Source organism: Halichoeres trimaculatus, unplaced genomic scaffold (assembly GCF_033239565.1).
Source record: "Halichoeres trimaculatus isolate MK-OKI-2021-1 unplaced genomic scaffold, fHalTri1.1 fHalTri1_scaffold_24, whole genome shotgun sequence".
Classification (NCBI taxonomy): domain Eukaryota; kingdom Metazoa; phylum Chordata; class Actinopteri; order Labriformes; family Labridae; genus Halichoeres; species Halichoeres trimaculatus.
In genome coordinates, this window is record NW_027437202.1 from 6,317,982 (window position 1) to 6,339,893 (window position 21,912).

The 21,912-nt window shown below is 43.8% G+C and overlaps 1 protein-coding gene and 1 long non-coding RNA gene across 3 annotated transcripts in view; one reads left to right on the top strand and one right to left on the bottom strand.

The window, feature by feature from the left end:
* Window positions 1-21,912, top strand: part of zranb3 (zinc finger, RAN-binding domain containing 3) — a 46,795-nt gene that overhangs the window by 2,604 nt on the left and 22,279 nt on the right. For both annotated transcript variants that reach the window (XM_074664605.1, XM_074664604.1), the window contains exons 3-13: window positions 3,084-3,102; window positions 3,371-3,549; window positions 5,175-5,406; window positions 7,810-7,895; window positions 8,976-9,147; window positions 13,324-13,458; window positions 15,897-16,016; window positions 18,322-18,441; window positions 18,813-18,992; window positions 19,348-19,503; window positions 20,342-20,771. In XM_074664605.1, the coding sequence (XP_074520706.1) occupies window positions 3,084-3,102; window positions 3,371-3,549; window positions 5,175-5,406; window positions 7,810-7,895; window positions 8,976-9,147; window positions 13,324-13,458; window positions 15,897-16,016; window positions 18,322-18,441; window positions 18,813-18,992; window positions 19,348-19,503; window positions 20,342-20,771 (1,829 nt within the window). The remainder of the gene's footprint in view (window positions 1-3,083; window positions 3,103-3,370; window positions 3,550-5,174; window positions 5,407-7,809; window positions 7,896-8,975; window positions 9,148-13,323; window positions 13,459-15,896; window positions 16,017-18,321; window positions 18,442-18,812; window positions 18,993-19,347; window positions 19,504-20,341; window positions 20,772-21,912) is intronic.
* On the bottom strand, window positions 3,390-13,845 carry LOC141785952 (uncharacterized). Its single transcript, XR_012597597.1, has 3 exons — window positions 13,628-13,845; window positions 13,295-13,505; window positions 3,390-3,523 (listed from the first exon to the last, which is right to left on the bottom strand). It is a non-coding gene; the product is annotated as an uncharacterized LOC141785952 (long non-coding RNA).

A 21,912-nucleotide genomic window follows, 5' to 3' on the forward strand; every position in this document is an offset into this window, starting at 1 on the left:
CTCGTTATAAAATAACTGCTGAAATGCTCTGAACATAACAGATTGATGCCGGATATCTAACAGTGTGGGAGGATCCGGGGGCGGATTTTCCCTTTAAATCTCAGAGTCATTGTGTCTTTGCACATCCAGAGCATCAAGAGCACCGAACCAAAACATCAAATGTTGTCGCAATTCAAATGCTTATGCATCCGGCTGCATCAGCTCTGTGTGGGAGGGTGGGTGAATTTATGGAGTTGGATGAGGGGGTAATGTGGGAACGTTGTGGTACAGTACGACAATAAAAATCCATGAGATGTGGTTGATTGTGTTGTTTTGAAAGTTGGGCCATTTGAGCGCTTATATCTGTATATATTTAGCTTTTTTTTAAACAGGTATGAACCCAGCATTGCAAGCACACACGGAGTAAAAGTGCATCCATTAAGACGACTCTGCCTGAAGTTGTCCATGTGATGCACTGTATGTCTGCCATGCACTGATTTGTCCGAAATATTATTGCAAGTGACTGCCTGTGCTTTTATTGAATAAGAGCTGCTCTGCTGATGCGAGAGGAGATCAATAAGCAGGCTGTGTTGTCTCTCCTTTTCTCTCTCTGCGAAATTATTGAGAGAGGTCAGACTGGAGAGGTACAAGCTGATGTATCTGCCCCACATTTGAACTGGTGTGTAAGTATTCTTCATAATATACATCCAGACTGTGCACGGAGCGGCTCCTTGGAATCATTTGTGCGAGTCAGCAGCACATTTTGAGTAACAGCGCCAGAGAGCCTTAAAAGTCCATTCACGGGAGATAAATCTTCATATGCAGGTTCTGGGACTGGGTTTTAGCATCGGAAGAGTTTCAGATTGAAGTCCGTTGTATATTAATTGTCTGGAGGAGAACCACACTGTTGATGTAATCTCTCTTTCAGTGCAGCTTTTGTTTGGATAATAAATCTAAAAGTCAACATCATAAATTAGGATTCATTGCTCTCATTTGATTGGCAAACCAAGACACTGTTAAGATTGCTCGACGTAATTTGGACGTAAAAACTGCAGAAGCTGCAAACTAATGGGGTTTTAATTGCCCCATACAGCCTGAGCTGAACTTTACCTTTAACAAGCAGGAAGAAAACTCCTCCGCTAAAAGCTGCTTTGTTTATACGTAAGGTTGCTCTTAGTAAAAGCAAATATGCACTTTGAGCCCATAACTCTATTTGAGATCCGGCTGTAGCCCCCTCGAGTCGCCCTTTAGTTCAGCGTCCATCCTCGGAGCAGATTTTACACTGACCAGCGCTCACACCTCAGCAGAGAACCCGTGCTGGAAGATTGGGGTTAGGCGCTGGGCCATCCAGCACATCACTGCGCAGAGGTCAAAGCCATCAAATCATCGCAGCCAGCCTGGGAGGTAGCGCAGCCCATTTCCTGACACTTTGGGGCTCGTGGGTTTCAGAGATAACATTAGAACGACGCTGCGACGGCGACCGTGCCGTTGTCAGGCAACAGCACTGCAGCATCCTCGCAGTCTCAAACCGTCAAGACGACACTCAGGTTATTTAAAGGAGGATGATTAATGTGTTGAGAAATGGCAAGCACCTGCCCCAGCCGCACTCCCTCCCCTGTGTGTGAGGAGTGTGTGGGTGCGAATAACATGTTTTTGTGTGTGCTTCTCATATATCCTGCTTCTTCCTTTTTTTTTTTTTTGCATATCTTTTCTTTTGTGTTCATTTTTTTCACACAGGCACACACACACATATATCTATATGTGTGTGTGTGTGTGTGTTTTATGTGTGTGCACAATGCGCTGACTGGGCCGGTGTGCTGGCAATTAGAAAAACCACCAGTGGCAAGGTGCACATTAATCATGTTCCTCAGCTGAAAGAGAGAAATGGGGCGGAGATGGGGGGAGGAGGAGGAGAGGAAGGAGGAGAAAGAATAATGAGAGAGTGTGTCTGAGGTATTCAGAGCTGCTCCGCTGCACTGTTTGCTCTGACATGATGTTGGAAGCTTTTATGAATAAGCAAGGTCACGACAATAGGCCCAAACCCAGTGGGCAGAGACGCAGGAGCTGATCTTTCTGTACTTTCTCCACGGGGACGACTCCAGCTGCGGCGTGCGTCGCACTTCCATTGTTCCTCCATAATGTACGGCGTAAAGGTGGAACTAGCTGGTCACTGAAATAGCATCGCATTAAGGACAGCTCAGAGATGGGAGCGGTTACTTTTATCCTAGTGTAAATGCCCCTCCCAGGCTAATCTTTAAAGTGCTAATAGAGGAACAGGATTAGAGCTTGAGACATTCTGCAAACACATCAGAATTAATATCATTGTTTGCACAACTGATGAGATAAATAAGCAGCGGCTAGTCCCTGATGTTATTCCGTGAATCTGTGAATTCTTATGGTGGTCAGTTAAATGTTATTCCAAGTTGTAACACCTAAGGTTAATTGTAGAAGGTAAATTTTAAAAACCTTTCAGCCTACTTCAGAGTAAGTGATACTTGATGTTCAATGGCAAACTTAAGTGCTTCCTGACTGAGGTGCTTGACTCTTTCTCAAAGCGACACTTAACATAAAATTTCATTCAACCGCTGCGACATCAAACGGATCTCTGACTCAGATGCTTCACTCTTAGCAGGCCTTGAATATTTGACTGAAATTTGTTCTCTCCAGAAGAAGAAACCCAAACACACCAGTCCGCCGTCATGAATATTGAAGAGTGACACCTCTCAAACTTAGGTTTCCGGTGTGGACGTAAATTGCAGCTGACACATTTGTGATACGTCCAATAGCAGCTGAGCCTGACGTGACTTTATGCATCCATCCTCTGTGGAAGGTTTGAGAAGTCAGGTTGTGACAGGAGGTTTTCTCGGATGAACCCTGGGAATGTCTGGACAAAGAAAACAGAATAAATGCCTCTTTAATGAACCCTGCTGTGCTGCCCTTGAGAAAACCGTATGCTGCAGGGGCTGTTTGCTTCATATGCAAACGATAAATTCTGTCTTTTTATAGCAGCTGAGTTTTATTGCCTGCTGGTGCTCTCTACAAAACAATTTCCCAGTCTCGAAACTCATCTGATAAAGTTTTCTCTCTCTTCTTTTGTTTTACAGATGTATGATTGCTGATGAGGTAAGCACACACAACGCTGGCTCAGGAAATCTATTCCCCCCCAAAAAATGAACCTGGGAGTTTGCAGCATGCCTTCCAAATTAATTTGTCAGCCTTGTGCAGCACTCCCACGTGTCTAATCAGTTTTGACACAAGAATCATTCTGAGACCTTATTACTCTTGGGCCTCACATCAGCTCGGCCGTCATATGCAATTTACCGCTGACTCCGTGTGCGATTGACTTGTTTTTCTCCCCCCTTTCGCCCCTGTGTTGATTTGGCTGCTCCAGATGGGTCTTGGGAAGACGGTGCAGGCCATCTCGGTGGCGTACGCCTACAGGAAGGAGTGGCCCCTCCTGGTGGTGGTGCCCTCGTCCCTGAAGTATCCCTGGATCGAGGAGCTGGAGAGGTGGATCCCCGAGCTGCAGCCTGGAGACATCAACCTGGTGGAGACCAAAGGTGACACCATGTAGGTCACTGCACCACACTCCTTCCTCCATCCTTCATCTGTGTGAGCCAGGAAACTGAATACAGAGTCAGATGTATCACAAGAGTTGAATTACAATCAGGATTTCAGCAAACAGAACTCAATCCTGTGGATTATGTAGATCATACGCAGGATTCTGTAAGTAAGAGCCTAAAAGGGGAGCTGCCCCCATAACAAGCTGTGAGGCAGAGTTTAATGTCCCTTGTTATTGCTCCATCTCTCCCATCATTTGATAATAATATACCTCGAGAGATGGAATAAAAATGTGAACCCACTTTCCTCAGGAGTGTGAATGTGAGGCGGCGTGATAGACAGAGAGGTGGCTGCTGACAATTTCATCTCAAACTGTCCCTCTGTGTCAGGAGCCGGCATGGGCCTGTGTTTGACAGCGCTGACAGACAAATCATGTCAAAGCACCGTCTGCAATATTGAACAAGAGCTGAAATTTTCTCAGCGCGGGGAGTGGAAAAACGCTGTCGCAGACAAATGCAGCTCATTCTCACAGCTGTTTTTATTGATTCAGGTTTGTGCAATGTGGTCCAATGTTGCATATACTCCTATAAAGCAGCAACTTTCATAATCACCTCAACTTTCCTCTACTTCTCTTAGTTTTTTCTTGAATGAAACAAACTTTTCGTATCTGTGACTTGGAGGGGAATGAAACCTCGACACCTCACATCTCAGATGAGGCGCAAAGAGGTTGTGAACGCCTTGAGGGGGAAAACGTGTCCTTGAACTGGATGTGTTAATGACTGAACAGGGAGGCAAGACAAAAATTATGCAGCACCTCCTCTCAGCATCTCCACTCACATTCTTTTGTAGAACATGAACGACACCTTAGGTTTATTTCAGCTCGGAGTGTGTGCGTGTGTGTGGGGTGGAGGTGAAGAATTAGAGACTGCCAGATGCTGGAAATGTTTTTGATTTTCTCTGGGATCCTTATTGGGTTTCATGTGGCTGAATGTCGCAGCTGAGTTTGTTTGTTTATCTGTGTGCTCGTGTTAGGACGGTGCACAACTCGGAAAATACAAAAAATTGCAATCCCGACCAAAATTGGATTTCTCAAAAGCAAGAGAAGAGATGTAGAAAAAAAGAAAGGAAACCTGCGGCTCTATTTTGTGCCTGGCAGTGTCCGTGTCTGTGTGTGTGTGTGTGTGTGTGTGTGAGTCTTCCTTTGTGTGCTTTAACATTTATCAATCCACACACCCTTTTTAAATAGTCTGGTTTACTTTACCCCGAGGGCTCGGAAGCAGAGTCAATAAACACTGGCACATTTAAGCAGATGTTTGGTTTGTGTTTCGTTTGAGCTGCTGACACACATTTGTCAGTTTAAAGGTAGGTGCTACAGCTGCAGCTTTAAGGAAAGACATTCTATGTTTCTCTCATTATCCATCTGGGTTTTTTTTTCCTTTTAACTTTAAAATCTGTTTATCTGCATGAAGACTTCAGCAATGTGCACTTTTTATGCAGATGTGTAGCTGTCCTAAATTTCCAGTATCTCTGCCTTTTTTCCATGAAGACTTCCATTGAATTCAGCAATGTGCACTTTTTATGCAGATGTGTAGCCGTCTCCAATTTCCCACGTCTCTGTCTTTCTTCTTCTTCAGGGGGATCAGCAAATCCAAGGTCACGATCCTGGGTTACGGCCTGCTCACCAAAGACTCACGCACCCTGGTGGAGGCTCTCACCAGGCAGCGGTTTGGAGTCGTCGTGGTCGACGAGTCGCATTACCTCAAATCCCGTAACGCGGAACGGACCCAAATTCTGGTGCCGCTTATCAAGAGCGCCAAGAGGGCTGTGCTGCTCACTGGTACCCCTGCACTGGGTCGACCTGAAGAGGTAATGAGACATCACAGTATCTTCCTCAGCATCCTCCTCAAACGACAAATAAACATAAGGAAAATATAAGAAAACACACTCAGGAAGTTAAAAAAGAAAAACAGGACTGTTCTTCAGAAGGATTTCTAAGCTCACACTCATAAAGAAAGATTAGTCGACCACGGAGCCAACACTTGTGTCTCACAAAGGTGTTTCAATCTTGAGCGAAGGTAGATCGCCATGGTAACTTGCTCCAGAGCAGGTCACACACAGATCCAACATTCAAAAAGCCAATTAACTCCCCGCGGCATCACTTATCCTCGAGGATACTGTCGGCTTATTTCAATAACCTTTGTTGCGAAAAAAACTTCATTTACAAAGCCCGATATGAACCGACAGAGCAGCGCAATAAATGAGACAAGTAATAAAAAGCAGCACATGTGGGGTGACTATTGAATTTAGAGACAATAAGAAGGGCTGTTCACAGGACAACAGTGTTTGGAGAGCGGCGGAGTCATTCCCCTCTCCATAATGATTTATTATATCATTTTTATATACGATATATTGAAGGCGTAGATCGCAGCCATATTCCATCACTGCAGCCACGGATGATGAAGAGGGCCAGTAAGGAAAATCTTTTTCAGCGTGTAAATGAGACGACACAACAGGGTATCAATAAGAAGCAGTGAATGGTAACCATACTCCAGCATTTACACCCTCTCTAATTGCCCTCCAGTCACCCGCTCATTGCTCGCCATATGATGCCCACATCATCACGTTTACGGCTAAATTGATCGTCTCTTCTGATGTTTGCAAAGTAAATATTTTGGAACTTTAATTATAGATTTGCACAGACTTTGCAAGAAAAAAAAAAGACATCCTGTTTGTGAGTCGCAAAGCTTTCCAACACACACAAGGTCCTGTAATTATTCATATCCTGCAGTGTAGCTTTGCATATTAAAAATAAGACAACATTAATAATATACGGAGCATTTCTTAACTGTGTTAGGGGGCTTTTTACAAATATAAGAATAGTGCATGAAGCCGTTAAAGAGGAAAGAAGAAAAACAAAGGAAGAAAAGGATGAAAACGCAATCTTCTCTCTGCAGATGGTTTGATTGGATTTGAGAACGTCTTGTCTGTTTCAAGAAATGAGCCAAACCAGTGGAGAAAACTGTAAAAGAAAGTGTACTTTTCCTTTAATGACATCATGAGTATCCTGTTACTAAGTTTAGGTATCAATGTGAGGCAGGATTCTGATACCACTGTCGCCTCATCGCCGCTTTGCTGTGAGGAAAACTTAATTATTGCCTAGACCCGATCATGATAATTAACTGATGAAGCACAGGCAGCTAATTAATTCCAAAATAGAGCGAAGTTGGTAGAAATCTCAAGAAGGTGTGTCATCGAGAGAGCGCGTGCTCATGTGAGTGCGTTGTCTTCCTGCCTGCAGTGCTGAGGTTAGATATCATCTCTCTTCCTCTCACTGCTGCTCGAATCTGAAACTGAATATAACATTTTATCATCTGCAGCATAAACCTGATAAGCCCTGTCCCCGCCTGTGTGCCAGTCTCCTCACTGCCATCATTACTCACTGTGGCTCTGACATCGAGTTAGCACACAGCTCAGGGCATGCTGCACCGTTCATGATGTGCCCTCATTCCACCCACCTATTATATCAACAGCGTGAGGGGGGAAATGCAAAGCTCCTGTTGAACAAGCGCTGAATTTGGAATAGCGCTCTTACTGTGGCTGCTTATTCAGATCGCCTTGCTGGTGATTACCTGTCATTACTTCAGAAATTGCTGCAGATTCTGAAAATTGACAGGGATGTGGTGTGGAGACACAGGCGCGTTGACATTTGCACACACACACATATTCTCTGAGCTTTGTTGCAACCTGCGATGCATACACTCTTTACCTACTCACTGTCTGGAAAGCCCTCTCTTGAAAACATCCACGCAGAGCTTGCGATGAATCGTCAAAGTACAGTGATGCAAATTTTACCCCTGACTCGTAATTTCCACGTCTGGAGCAGCTGTAGGTCGATTGTCTTTATTCGCATCCCATTTAATTTTCAAATCAGCTTCATTTTACTCGCCTAGTCTCGCTGCACAGCGGTTTGACCTGCTTAATTGGTGCTGACACAAATTTCCACGCAGATGCACAACACAGGAGTGGTAAACTAGGCGAAGGACAACAAGACCTTGACTAAATTGCTCACAAGATGCACTGCATGACAGTAGACTAATCGTGAGCACAGGTAGTGTCTGCGTTTAATGCCAAAAAAAGCTCCTGCTCCTTTGAGTTATTGCAAACAGCTTTCGGAAACTGAAGGGGAAGAAGTTGTGCTAACCTAAAAAGTGTGAAATCTCATTAAAGCTGCTAAGACTGTCAGTCCTTTCCTATCGTTGTATTTCACAGCTTTTCATGCAGATTGAAGCTCTCTACCCCAAGATGTTTGGGACCTGGAGCGACTACACCAAGAAATACTGCGGCGCCCATTACAGGTTGGTCTTTAAAACACAGAAATGCTAAATCATACCTCTCTTTGGTGCTGTTTTATTGATATACTCTTAATTCTCAGAGTTTAATCAGCCCTCGCCAAGGATTTAATTTTAACATTTTTCAAGAGTGTGTTGGAAAACGTCGTGCTGTACCTGAATGTGAAGTGTTGGTGACTCTCAGCTGAGTTTGTTGTCAGAGCCAGACCACAACTGAAGCCAAGCGTTAAATGCCAACTGGCTGCCAGAAGCTAGCGACGATCAGTTACATGTGTGAACAAACACATCAAATGCATTGTTTTGGATGTCCATCAAAGTCAGCCGCTCGGTCAGTGATGGGCCTGGTGCCATTACTGATAACACTTTGTGTATAATAGCACTTAGTGTGGCTGGGGATTGCCTTTACACACACACATCGAGATGAAAGATCACACACACAGGGACACGAAGCATTGTCACGTTCCTATTGTTCCCCCTTCATCCACGTGAGTTTTTTAAGGAGGCGACAGCAGCTCAGGAGACAATTAAAGCTTCCTCGCAGCAGGAAAGTCGCTGGTTCAAATCCCCGCACCAGAAGGAAACATTATTTTAGAAAGTGAGAACCAGTGTTCCTCCCTTAAGCAGCACCAAGCTTCAACGCTGAAGTGTGAAACAGCAAAATCTGGCAGCAGCTTATTAAGTTTGTCCACACTTGCAGCCAATATGGCAGATAACCAGGCTTTGTGTGGAGGGCCAGTTCTATTCTGAAAATCCATTTGGCTGATGAATTGTGAAAGTTGCCGGTGAGTTTTGGGATAAAGCTGCTGCTGTGGCCATTAGACAAAATAGTTTCCTGCTCTGCGAAGCGCCCTTAAGCAAAAACAGGATCCCCCCGACTGCTCCAGCAGAGCTGCTCAGCGGTGAACGATGGGATGCTGTTGTAGTATCGGGCAGCTCCCAGGAGGGGATGTTTAAATGTGTTTAACTACTCCTTCAGGGTTCTGCTGTAAATAACTACGTATTCTCTCGGTTAGGACGGCGTGTTAGAGGATGTGTTTAAAAATGCATCAGCAGTGTGTAACACACCTCTTCTTCTATCACTCACAGATACTTTGGTGCAAAACGACAGTGGTATTTTCGAGGAGCGTCCAACCTGGAGGAGCTGCACCAGCGCCTGAGTGGGATCATGATCCGTCGCCTTAAAGCTGAAGTGCTGAGTCAGCTGCCCCCAAAAATCCGCCAACGCATTCCCTTCAACTTGCCAAAAGAGTCTGAAAAGGTACACGTTTGACCCTCCATGAGGGAGAAGTAAAAACAGTGTAACAGGAACAAGCAAAACCCAGTGATGTTTGAAAAGCGACTTGAAGAATAATCATTATATTTCAAATTTCTGTTGCTAGCTGCTTAATGATTGCGCAGCACATTCCAAAAGCATTACGCCAAGTTTCCCTCCTGAATTAATGGTGATTGGACGGGCTCGTGCTGCTTCGTGGAATTAAATTTTGCTATCTCCAGGTGAGAGTATTTCTCACCTCTCAGGGAGTGAATAATTGAAATATGGACCATCTCCTTCTCATCATCATTTAAGATTTTACCTCGCTTTAACTTTCAGTCTTTAACTATTTTTAAGACTTGATGAGTCATTGTCAGCCACTCAGGATCCATGGGGAGAGCAGTTATTATCCTGGCTACGGTGGCTGGTTGGTGACAGACGATTTGCAAAAGCTACAACATGATTGCAAAAGCTGCACACAAATGCAAAAGCTTCAACACCATGCAAAGGCTCAGACATGAATGCAAAAATTACAACACAAATGCAAAAGCAACAGCAGAAATTCAAAAGCTACAGCACAAATCCAAGAGTAAAAATATGAATGCAAAAGCTAAAACAGAAATGTGAGAGGAAAATCACAAATGAAAAAGCTACAGCACAAATACAAAAGCAGTAACACAAATGCAGGCGCAAAAACACCAATGCAAAAGCTACAACATAAATGCAAAAGCTCAAACACAAATGCAAAGGCTACAACACAAATGCTAAAGCTACAACAAAACGGAAGTACAGCTTCAACGAAAGTTGATAGGGGTTAATGGACTTAGCAAAGTTGCAAAAGTAGGGAAATGACTATTGTTTTTTTAACTACATGTAAGATAAATAAAGCTTCATAGTGGTCTCGCCTTTGAATATATTTCATTGTACTTATATTTCTTTATTTACCAGAAAAACACGTCATCTGATATTTAGCATTATGAGTTAATAATGTTAGCTTAAAAGCTATATTTATCATAGCTGAAGGTAAAAAAGAAAACAATAATTTTTCTTACTCTCACAACATTACTGTTGTTGTTGTGGCTGCACTTTCGTCTTGTTGTTGCTTTTGCAAATCAGTTGACACCTACAGGCCACCGTACTCTGCCCTTCTTTAACACTTGATTGTCTTTAAATGTCTTAGAAACTCTCATCAAAAAACAGGGCTGTGCTGTGCATGCCAGACCAGTAGTTGGCGGTATAACTTTGTAACTGAAATCTTTAAATTCTCACTTCTTCCATGAAGTTTTGTGCACTCACAGATTACTATCCAGAGAGGTTTGAAAGTTTGGCACATTTCATGATTTTATATTTTGGCACAGCAATTTTCTCCAGCTCTCTTGCTTTAAAACTCTCTCAGTCTAACAGCTTCCTCAGGGACGTTTGAGGGAAATAATGGATCTGTTCTTACAGCTAACAGCATAATATATTTCATAATGATCTTTAAACCTGTTTCACTGGTTTCATCTCCCATGATTTCTTCCTGTCTGTGCTGCAGACTGCTTCACGTTTGATTTTCTTTCCTCACATCAGAGAATTCCCTCCTCGTTTCTGTGACAGAACGCTGCTCTGGTGCCACGTCGCTCGCTGATGAGTTAATACTTTTTAATTGTTTGGGCTTCCGACACGGCTTAATGTGTTGTGTTTTTGTCTGCCGACTTCTGACAGCACACTTCAAGCTCTGCGGTGAAGTCCAGCTCTTCTTTTGCCTCTCGGGGAACTCTTTTTCTTTTTTTAAATGAGTGAAACTTGCCTTCAAGCAGAGCGGAACAGATGGTTTCATATAGACAGCTTTGCGCAGTTTAAAGAGTTTAGAAGTTGGACGAACAAACCTCTCAGTTTTCAGTCGTCTCGTTGGGCTGAGGGAGATTCTGATGGACGTTTTAGTGAGTTAACAATCAACATATAAGCAACATGATGAGTTTTAGAGGCCAGAGGACACCACAAAGCATGACCCTGACAGCATCTTGAGCTCAGTTTAGACACACTGAGATCTGTGTGTGTTCCCTCTCCACCATCATAAAGAGGACACCAGCGTATTCACAGAGTAAATGTCAGGTTTTGTGTGTAGGTGTTTGCATCTCTTTTAGCATCCCCCAAGTTATGGTTGTGTTTTCTGCCTCCCACGCCTCGCTGCATGTGTGTGAGCGTGCATGCCAATGCTGCTTCGACCCGGCCTGCTTGCTTGTCAGTGTGTTGTACTCTCCTCCTGCTTCTGTCAGGGGTTAGTTTCCCAGCATGGAAACAACAATACACTCTTAGAAACATCCACTTTAGCACCTTTGTTACATTTTGTATCATATCAGCAGGAATAAGGAAGCACGGAGGAAGCTAATTATGCAGCGAGGAATGACACAACAATAAGGAAGTTGCCCAGAAAAGTGATGATGCAGGAGTTTTACTCCAATCTCGCTAAATGTTAAGGGACGCTGTAATTAGGGGCTAAATATGGTCATGGCGGTGCCAATTAAGCTAACGTAAATACGCTTGGAAGTGTTGGAAAAGTTCATGTCATGTCTTGCATCCATTCTCTTATCTGAGCTTCGCTGAAGCAGCAGCTTTGATGCTCGAATCGAGCTCGAGGGTCATTTGTCTTTGGTGGGTGTTAAAAAAAAAAAGCACAGCTAGCTGTAGCTCGTTCAGCTGCACAGTTTTTTTTTTGTCTGTTTATTTATTTGTTCATAAGATGAATGTCGAGTGCTTTTTTTATTTTACTGGTTTTTGTTCGCTGAGTAGAATAGACAGCTCCCAGCTAAATGGACTGGTTTTAAGAGCTTAAAAAAAGGAGATGTGAAGCGACCAGTCAACCAAAGTGAAGGCCATTGTGCTTTTCAAAAAATAAACAATATAAAGCATTAAAGACTGTGTGGCTGTTATTTCCTCTAAACACTCATCTGAAGCGGAGTTTTGCATTACGTACTGGAGAGCAGGACCACTCACCAGTTCACCCTCATCCCTCCTATCTCATTTTCTCCCTAATGATGGCTTTTATCTTCCACAGCCAGACACTTTTTATGCCCCTGCTGCCCTTTAGCCGTGGCCTTTTTGTCGGCGTTAGGGTGGAGTGTGTCGCCACTTTCCGGGAAAAAAAAAACCTGAATGTAAAATGTCTAATTAGAAGTAAACATTGCGCGACAGTCAAAACAGTGTTTATGCATCATCTGAGAGAGGAAACATAAAGGAAACTCAGCTCAGCTCCCCTGAAATGTGAAACTATTTATTCATTCAACCGTCCTTGACTTTGACGATGTTTGAATCCACTGAAATGCTAATGATTTCGCTAAACGGTGCAAACCTTTCATGTACCACCCAAAAAAGCCTTTTCATTGTACAATCCCAGAACGCACAGCTGCAGAAACCTGCAAATGTTTGTGCGTCTGCATTAATAAGGCTCCTGCTCGCTCATCATGATGTGTATGTACACGCCTAATCGCACGCCGGGCACCTCTTCCTGCATCCAGCTCGCCATATGGTTCACAGTTTTGCATCATTTGATATGCGGCGCTTAAAGGAGGAGAAGTGTTCACTCCTTGTTGGATTTTTTTGACATGTTTGTGTTGCTGCAGAGTTGTTCGCAGCGCTTAAAATAACCTCTAATTATGACTGTTTTTTAAAAAAGTCATGAATTAAATTAAACACAAGCTAAACAACAACAACACACTGCTAAGTCTGGATAAGTCTGGAAGTAAAGCGTGTTTGTATGACGAGCAGGTTGGAAGCACCTCTCTGCGTGTCTTGTTTATGAGCATATGCTGCGCCTCACCGGCAGCCGCTCCCACTGCGCTCCTCTCCTCTCCCGCCTTAAATACTCCTCGCCAATCACCTTGAGAGCACGCGCGGCGCCTTTGATTTATTGTACCAGCCCGGCTGCTTCTCCATCTTCGACCCCGGCTTGTCACCAGGCGGCTATAATTGGGAGATGCTCATGACCCACCTAACGCAGCAGCCCAGTCGGAGGGGGAGGCTTCCTTGGGAATTCTCCATCTTTCTCTCCTTACTTTCTTTCTCTTCCAGGGAAAGTAGGACACCCAGCAGCACCATTAATTGTTTTGCCCTTTATATCTCAAAAACAGCAGAGAACAAGAGGGAGGATGGAGAAGTAAGAGGACGCACTCACATGTCTTTGTGCTCTCCTTTGCTTTGCAGGAGGCCTCAGCCAGCTTCGCCCAGTGGGAGAAACTCATGAAGGGGCTCGGATCGGGCTCTGTGGACATGGAGAACCCGTACCCGGCGATCATGACCCAGATCACACAGATGTACCAGCAAACTGCGATCGCTAAGGTAAACGTGAGACCAGGTGGCGCTGGAGTTTTCTCTCCGTTGTTGTCCTAAAACACATCAATGAGCCACACTGTTGCACTCGCACGCTCCTTTGTTAGCATGAACACACAAACTGTCATTTGTTTTGTCTCAATACCACAAACACCATCCTGCTGCTGTAAATACTCACAAGAACACCAAATGTGCAGCAGAAAGTAGTCCCAGAAAAACACCCAAATTCCTCCAAAGCGGCTGAATTTGGCCAAAAAGCTGACATTACGTAACATCCTGTAAATATTAAAGCAAAATACACTTATTGGGGTGTCTCTTTGAGTAATCTGGAGCTGTCAGTGATGCTAAACCGCTGACAGGAAGATCATTTAGCTGAAATATCCTCCTAGATATGAATTGGCTTCAAGTTTGATCATCCCTGTGTTTCAGGACAGGCTGAGCTGACGATACAGCATCATTTTCAGAGCGCTTGGCCGACCACTCAGTGAGATCTCATGGGAAAGCATTGCCATGGTAACACCGCCTAATGGTGGCCAGTGAAAGCACTTAGACAAAGTAGGGAGTTATAACGGAGGTATTATTTAGTTGCGTCCAGCCTGGCATGATTACACCTTATCTCAAAGTTACACACCGCACTAAAATAGCATCTCTGTGATGTTGTTGCTATGGAGACTCAGTGGGGCTCTCAGTTTGAAGTGACGTTCCTTTTTTAATGAGGGAGAAATAAGCGATATGGGAAGGTAGCACGAGGAGGGCTGGGGTCAGAACAAGTGTCGGCGGGGATCCAGAGATTTTGCATTTCCTCCTCTTCAGAGGAAACATTTGTTTTAAATCTTCACGTTGTGAAGATTTCACACTGCAGCTCCCTCCCTCCGTCTCTCCCTCCTTCCATCATGTGGCATGTTCGAGGGCTGAATTCTTCTCAATTAGCCCGACGCCCTCAGCCATGAGGAGCGCAGCCCCGAGGTTAACGAAGACCGGAGATAACCACCAAATGCAATCATCGACACGCTGCTCATTCAGTCTGCCTCTGAGCTGCGATCTTTTTAGCGCTTGGTGTTGTTTGCTGATTGGATTTGTGCTCAGTTTAGCCTAACACCGGACCTCCTTTCATCCCCCCCACACCCACTCCCCCACCTTGAAGCCGATACTGACGCCCCGGTCTCATTTCCTCTCCTATTGGTTTCCCAAGTCAGTCGCACTTTCTCCACTCACAAAAACAGCTCTGTCTTCTCTTTTTTGGATCATAGGGAGGGGTGAAATGGTGTGATAGATTCACACATCTATGTCACTCTGACGAGCATCGCAGCCCCTGCCTGCCTGGCTGCCTGCCTGCCAGTCGGCCAGGCGACTGAGCTGCCAAACGCCTTTGGGGTATTTTTATTGCTTTACCCGCCAAGCATCTGCTCCCAATTACCCAGAGAGGACAGCTCTGATGCTGGACTTTAAAGCGAGCTAACGGGCCGCTTCAGACAGCCGAGAAGTTTGTGCACTAATTAAACTCAGCGGAAGGAAGCCGGCGAAGCCAAGCCGTCAGTAATGAGGACCCCCCAGATCAGAACAGGGTCGGCAGGCCTGGCGGAGAGATTCATTATCAGGCGCATCGGCTAATTATCAGCGAGGCAAAGCAGAGGTTCTCCCGCCAGAGCAGGTGTGACGGCTGCAGAGGTTGTCATGTTGCAGGAGGTGTCGAGATTATAAGGTTGGGATTCACACGGGAAGGCCCGTCTCCCAAAGCGCCCAGTAAGGGCTCTGTTTGACTCAAATCAAACCTCACTATTTCTGCAGCTATTCCCGGCTGCGTTTTGGCCCCTGGCTCCGAAATGAGCCGAGCCCGAATGTTCAATGACACGCTCGTACAGCACATCCACTCCGGCGTCGGCTGAAAGGTAGCGGGAAACGGCCGCAGCCTCCACAGTGTGATCACCGGGCAGCAGCGAAATGATAGATATGGATACCTGCAGGGGGCAGTTAACTCACTCACTCTCTTGCTGCTTTTTCTCCGGATTGTTAGCTTCACACCGACAATCAGGGCCAAATTCCTCAGCAGAGAGAAGCCAGAAGAATTTCCAGTCTGATGTTTTTAAAGCACGGTTTGATTTTTCTGTCTGTGGATTTCGTTACATCCTGTGTCAACACAACCCAAACATTACACACCAATCATATCTCAGAGTTGTGAGGTATTGATTAGCTCTCACTATCTGCGGCCTGACAAATGCGCCCCAGTCGCTCGGTGCGCTCTCCCCCTTTAAAGTCTGGATTCCCGGCATTCAATAGAGAATCGATCACACAGAAAGGATGCCGCGGTGATTAATTGACTTCTTCACTGATCTAGCCGATTCCTCTGTGTGTGGTCGAGCGCTGAAGTGATGGATTCAGTAGCTCCCTTTCATCTGTGTCTATTTCTGTAACCCTGTGTGTGTGTGTGTGTGTGTGTGCGTGTCCAGGCAGGAGCAGTGAAGAAATACATTAATATGATGTTGGAGACAGAGCAGCTGAAGTTCTTGGTCTTTGCTCACCACCTCTCCATGATGGCGGCGTGCACTGAGGCTGTCATCGAGGCAAAGGTAACTTCATTTATAACAAAAATCAGCAAATACGGTGTCCTCTGAGTGTCAAACTTTGTTTGTTTTTTGAGTTTTTTTAACAAAATTTAGCGTGCAGAAAGTATTCATATTTCACAGCGTTTTCCTGAGCCCAAAGTTTAGTTTTATTCCTTCTCAAAGAGTCACATTGTACTCAAACGATGTTGGTCATTGTGTATATCTGTGTCTATAAGTGAGTTTTCTCCGCGCTCATAAAGAAAGTCTTCTTTTTTTCTCACACAAAGTAAACTTTTCAACAAATGTCTCAAGGCGCATTTCACAAGTCATCACCAGCAACCGATATCTCATAGCTCGCTGGCAACCTGTGAAAGAGTTCAAGTGTGTGTTTGTGTGTGTCGCCGGGGTCGCGGAGGTGTCGGCTGAATGTAATGCAGCGGTAAGACGTGTGATAACACATTCCTCGGTAAGGCGCTCTCTGCTGCGTTCGCACCCACCAATTAACAGAGATGTGGCTAAAAATAAAGAAAGACAAGCAGCGTGGTGTGATTAAGAGCTCGGCGGAGACAAGAGGCTACGATCCAATCACATGACGTAATGTAATCACTGCTTTTCATGCTTGATGCGTCTCCATTTCTCACCTGCAGTTTACAGCAAAGGAAGTTTTGAATGTTTAACTTAACAGAACACTGAATGCAACTTTTATTCAGAGATGAAATTAAATCCCGGTGAGCACATTTTCTGACCTTTTCCTTCGGGAAAAAGTCAAACAGACCTCCGCGGTCTTTCTCAGCAAGCCTCTGCTTCATATTCATGTAGTTACAGTTACATTCACATGTGGGAGCTTCGCAGTATGCACACACTCTCCTACTGTTGGCCACGGAGCAGCTCCACAGGACCAACAGACTCAAATCAAAAGAGTTCAGTCGCTACAGTGCATTAGCAGCTCCGTGAATGTCAGGTTCAAGTTCAGGTTTAATGAAGCTGCTGCTGCCGCTGATGCCTTTGTTTGCCGTTCTAAAACGATCCACATACTGTTTTATCACCACTCTCTACCGTGTGCTCATTCACACACGTGTCATTGAAACATCCACGGCGTAGAATCCAGGTTAATGAAATGCTCCCTGTCTCTGATGCCTTTTTAGACGTTGGACAATGTTGCGTCTTTGCACTTATTCACAGATTCAGTGAAATTTAAAACACCTACATTATGTCCTCCAGTTATCTGCAGGTGGATGAAAGCAGCACCAGGCGCCTGAGCTTATACACTTGTGATGAATAACTTAACACGTCTGTGAGGCATAAAAGACTTGGTTAGTCTGGATCAAGGGTCTGCTACCTGCAGCTCTTTGACTCCTTTGCAGTATCTCCTCGTAGCTTTAAAAACAACTATTATTAAAACAAAGAATTTTTGTTTTTCTTACACAGGGTATTGATGATTCAAAACATTGACACTGGATAAAAATATGCCTTATTATTTGATAAACCAAATATGCATCACATCTTGCAATGAAGGTTTTGTTTTTCTTTTAAGATTTTTGCATTTTTTTTAAATTTGCAAATTTTCTGATATTCAGTTTTCCAGCACTTCTTTTAATAAAAGGAAAAAAAATTAGAGATTTCACAAAATTCAGCAAATTTCCATTTTTTAAAACATTTCTTCAAGTTTTGAATTCATATTTTTTGTAGGGAGCGAGATTAACCATTTCTGAAATTTTTATAATTTTTTGAAAACTAAAAATAAATCGAACTCATATTATTTATTTTTTTGCAAATGTTTGAAATTTTGGCAATTTTTTAAAATTTAAAAATTGTTGGATTTTTTGCAAAGTTTTGCATTTTTTTTATTTCATATTTTTTTTTAAAAAAGGAAATATTTAAGATTTAAATAATTAAAAAAATAACAATTTATCGAAATTTTGTGAATTTTTAAAAGTTATAGAATTCGCTTAATGTTTTTTTTTTTCCAAAATAAGTTAAAATATAAAACAAAGACATCACATGTACAATTTTACCAACACATTAAAACTTCTCATTTAGATACTTTTTTACTAGATTTTAACTGCAAATTTAATTTCACACACTTTTATGTCTTTATTGTAAAGATATAATCCATCTTGTGGCTCCAGAATGACTTAAATTAAGATGAGCTAAGGCTTAATTGCTCTTATGAATGTACAGGTTGCAGACCCCTGGTCTGGTCTTAAAGGCTATGTCCTCTCAGTAAGGTTGTGTTGCTTTGTTATTCTTTTGTAAATAAGGCTGACAGGTAACAAAGTATTTTTCTGTCTCAGCTCATATTTTTTCTGCTCTGTCTGAATTCTTTTAGGTTGGTTATATCCGGATCGATGGCAGCGTCAAATCCTCAGAGCGAATCCAGCTGGTCAACAAGTTCCAGAGTGACCCAGAGACGCGGGTGGCCATCCTCAGCATCCTGGCGGCTGGTCAGGTAAATACACACCAACGCAGACACAGAAAACTTTATTAACATAAGCATCCAGAAACTGCTTCAACATGACGATAAACAAGCAAAGTTGTAAGTCATGATTGAGGTTTTTTAAAACAAACATTAAAATGTGTTTTCCTCTCGGTGAAAAAAGTTAATGAACTTGTTGACACAGACGATGCCGAGTGAGAGAGTTGTTATTCGTTCCAATTAAACTAAGTGGGTGCTTGAAGCTCTCATGTTGCAATTAGCAGCTAATATCCAGTTATTAAATGAGGTTCACTGATGGAAATTTCATTACATGTGGACTGAAGTAGGCTTTCATATGTGCTTCTATGTATGTGTGTGTGTGTGTGTGTGTGTGTCCTCTGCAGGGTCTGACCTTCACCGCTGCCAGCCACGTCGTATTTGCCGAGCTCTGCTGGAACCCGGGACACATGAAGCAGGCTGAGGATCGAGCCCACCGGATCGGACAGACGTCCTCGGTCAACGTGCATTACCTCATCGCCAAAGGCACCTTTGACACGTTCATGTGGTCCATGCTGGACAGAAAAGTACGAGGGGGTTAAAGAAGCTAAAGTGGAGATTCATTTAGTCGTTTTTTTACTGATGTAACAATAAATGATGGTGCGATTCTGTCATGTGGAGCAGCTAGACTGAGGAGATCAGCTCAAAACGTATCATCAAACCACTTGGCTTTGTTGCTGTTTGGATGCATGAATAAACTCAGACTCTTAGTGAAGGAGATTAGCATCGAGAACAGGCTTTGGGGATTTACATTAATATTCACAGATGTCAAGATATGTAATTAAAACTGAAGTATTTGGATGTGTTTCTCTGCTCGTCTGTGAGGCTGAAGAAAACATGATCTGCTTGGAAAATCAAACATGTACGTGTTGTGTCTTTTAGGAAACAGTGACGTGCAGCACGTTGAACGGGCAGAAGCAGTATCTGAACGCAGACGAGGACGAACGGGACAAGTGGGAGTTCCTTAACTTCGCAGAGGCGTGGACACCGCGGGAGGGGAACTCTGAGAACATCGATGAGGACATGTTCTTTTCTCCCGTGAGTCAGACAGGATGTCCCTGAACGCACCACTCTGACAAATCCAGCATTTAAACACACTAACAAGAAGTATGAAAAGTTAGACTTCAAGATAAATAAATATAATCTCTGTAATCCTCACTTTATATTCATGACATCCTCGAGTGTTTGTGTTCAGTATCTACAGAAGTTTAACTCAAAGAAAGGAGGGGTTGTTGTACAGAGAAGCGAACGGCGTCACTCAGAATAAAACAAAGCTTCTCCTCGCTCTTAAGTGGAGCTTAATGGAGTCCCTCAAAGTGAAAGAGGACAGATGGTGAAAGACCAAACGTACTGATAAATATTTCATTTTTAAACTTTATTCATGTTTAGAGTCTCTGTATTAGCTTTGTTTTAATGAATGAAGCTGAATCCGGTAAACAAGAAAGAACACAAGAGCTCGTTAAGTTGAAGAAATGAGAAGTGCGTCTGATGTTTGTGAGATAAAAAAGCGTTGAAGTCCTTTTTTCTTCCACTAATATTAAGTTAAAGCAGCTGAAACAAGTTTATCTGAAAGTTTCTGCTGAGCTGCATGCATTATATCATTTTATTCTGATTTTTTTGGTGTGTTTCACTCGCTTTGACCACAGGGGGCGCCAGAATCAACTCAAACCTAAAGTTCCTCACATGAGCTTTTAATATAAAAGCTTAGATTGCCTGATCCCTTTTATTTAAAGGGTTATTGGATCAGCGTTTGATTTGTGGAACTGTGTCGTTGTTTTGCACCTTTGCAGACGTGTTGGATCTATTATGCATGTATCAGATGTAAACCATGTGTTCCAGCAGCAAGAACTAACTTCACTTTTTTTTTCCTCTCTAGTCTGAAAAGAAGAAGCAGCACGACATCCGCGCCTTCTTCTCCCCGAGCGGCGGCAAAAACAAGAGAAAAAGAACAGAAGATGAAGACGCGTCTCCTTCCATTTCCTCCGAGACAACCAGCAGCGGAAAAGACTCAGAGAAGCGTAAAGAGAATTTGGTTTTTGAGACACAAGACGTGGACTTTTCCCCTCAGGTGAAGAAACTGCGGACACCACAGCCGAGTCTGACCCCTAGATCCAGGAAGTCGATGACACCCAGGAGCCTCGGCGCCGTCTCTCTCCTGACCCCGAGGAAGCTGTGTGAGCCCGACCTTTCCGCTGAGACGTGGAGCTGCGAGGCCTGCACCTTCTCCAACAGCGGCCTGCTGCCTTACTGCGAGATGTGCGAGTTCCCACGCTCCTCTCCTTCTTCTTCTTCTTCTTCTACGTCAGGTAGGATTACGACACAAGCTGTAACAAATCATCACCGCCTCACTGTGGACGTTACACTGCTCTTCAAACTTTTATTCCACTGAAAACAAACTCGATTCCTTTCAGAAAAAGACAATAAATCCATCATCTGTTGCTGGAAATGAAGCACCTGAAGCTGAAATCCATTCATTGCTTTATTTTCCTTCCCGTCAATATCAATCGGAGCAGTCTGTTGACATAATACTTTTGAACAGCATTACAGATTTCACCAGATGGAGATGCGTGATAGCGAAAGATGGAGGCAGGCTTGCCGGTGTCGGAAATAGCTCGGAGAATATTGTCTGTCTCCCTCTCTTTCCAGATGACAAGGACACAGTATAATTCTCACCTGTCAAGCTGAGAGAGAAAGAGGGAAAGAGTGAACAGGCGCCTACTGTTGCTGCAAACGTCTCACACAAAGTTGTGGAAAAAGTTGAGCAGGCTCTGGCTGATATCTCTGACAGCCTATGATTGTATCTCGGCGAAAGAGAGTAGAGGGGAAGTCGTTATGACCTGGCAGGCTGCAGGTCCACGCGCTCTAAATGTCTGAGATGCAGCAGATTGGCTCCGAAACGACTTCGCAAAAATATCCACAAATTTGATCCTGTAACAGCAGCAGTCATACAAGCTTTCTCGTTTTTTTCCTCTGCTGCAGGATTTCATGAAGACACACATTTATACACACACTTCAGTCAAAGTTGCAGCATCATCCTTGTTTCAGCACAGCCTCAGAAAAGACACCAAACAGGTGGCGAAGATGACTCAGTGAGCACAAAGCAACGACAGACTTGGAGTCTGTGTAATGGAACAATGAAATGTTTGTTTGCCCTATAAATACAGACTTCCTCTTAATTTACTGTAAATTCACCCTTGAATAAAATCACATCATGACTGCTTAACAACAGAGCTGCTTCCCAAAAAGAACATACAAGGTCACGACTTTTGGGAGAGGCTCATTAAATAACAATCCCATCCTGTCAGAACAGCTACGTCTCAAGATTACGCTCCAAAGGGATCCTCAGGTGAACCGGGTCTCTGCTGCTGTGGCTGTGAAAGATACACAGACCTTTCAGCTAAAAGAAATCTAGTGTAATTAACAGCCGCACTAAAAGTGTACTGAAGG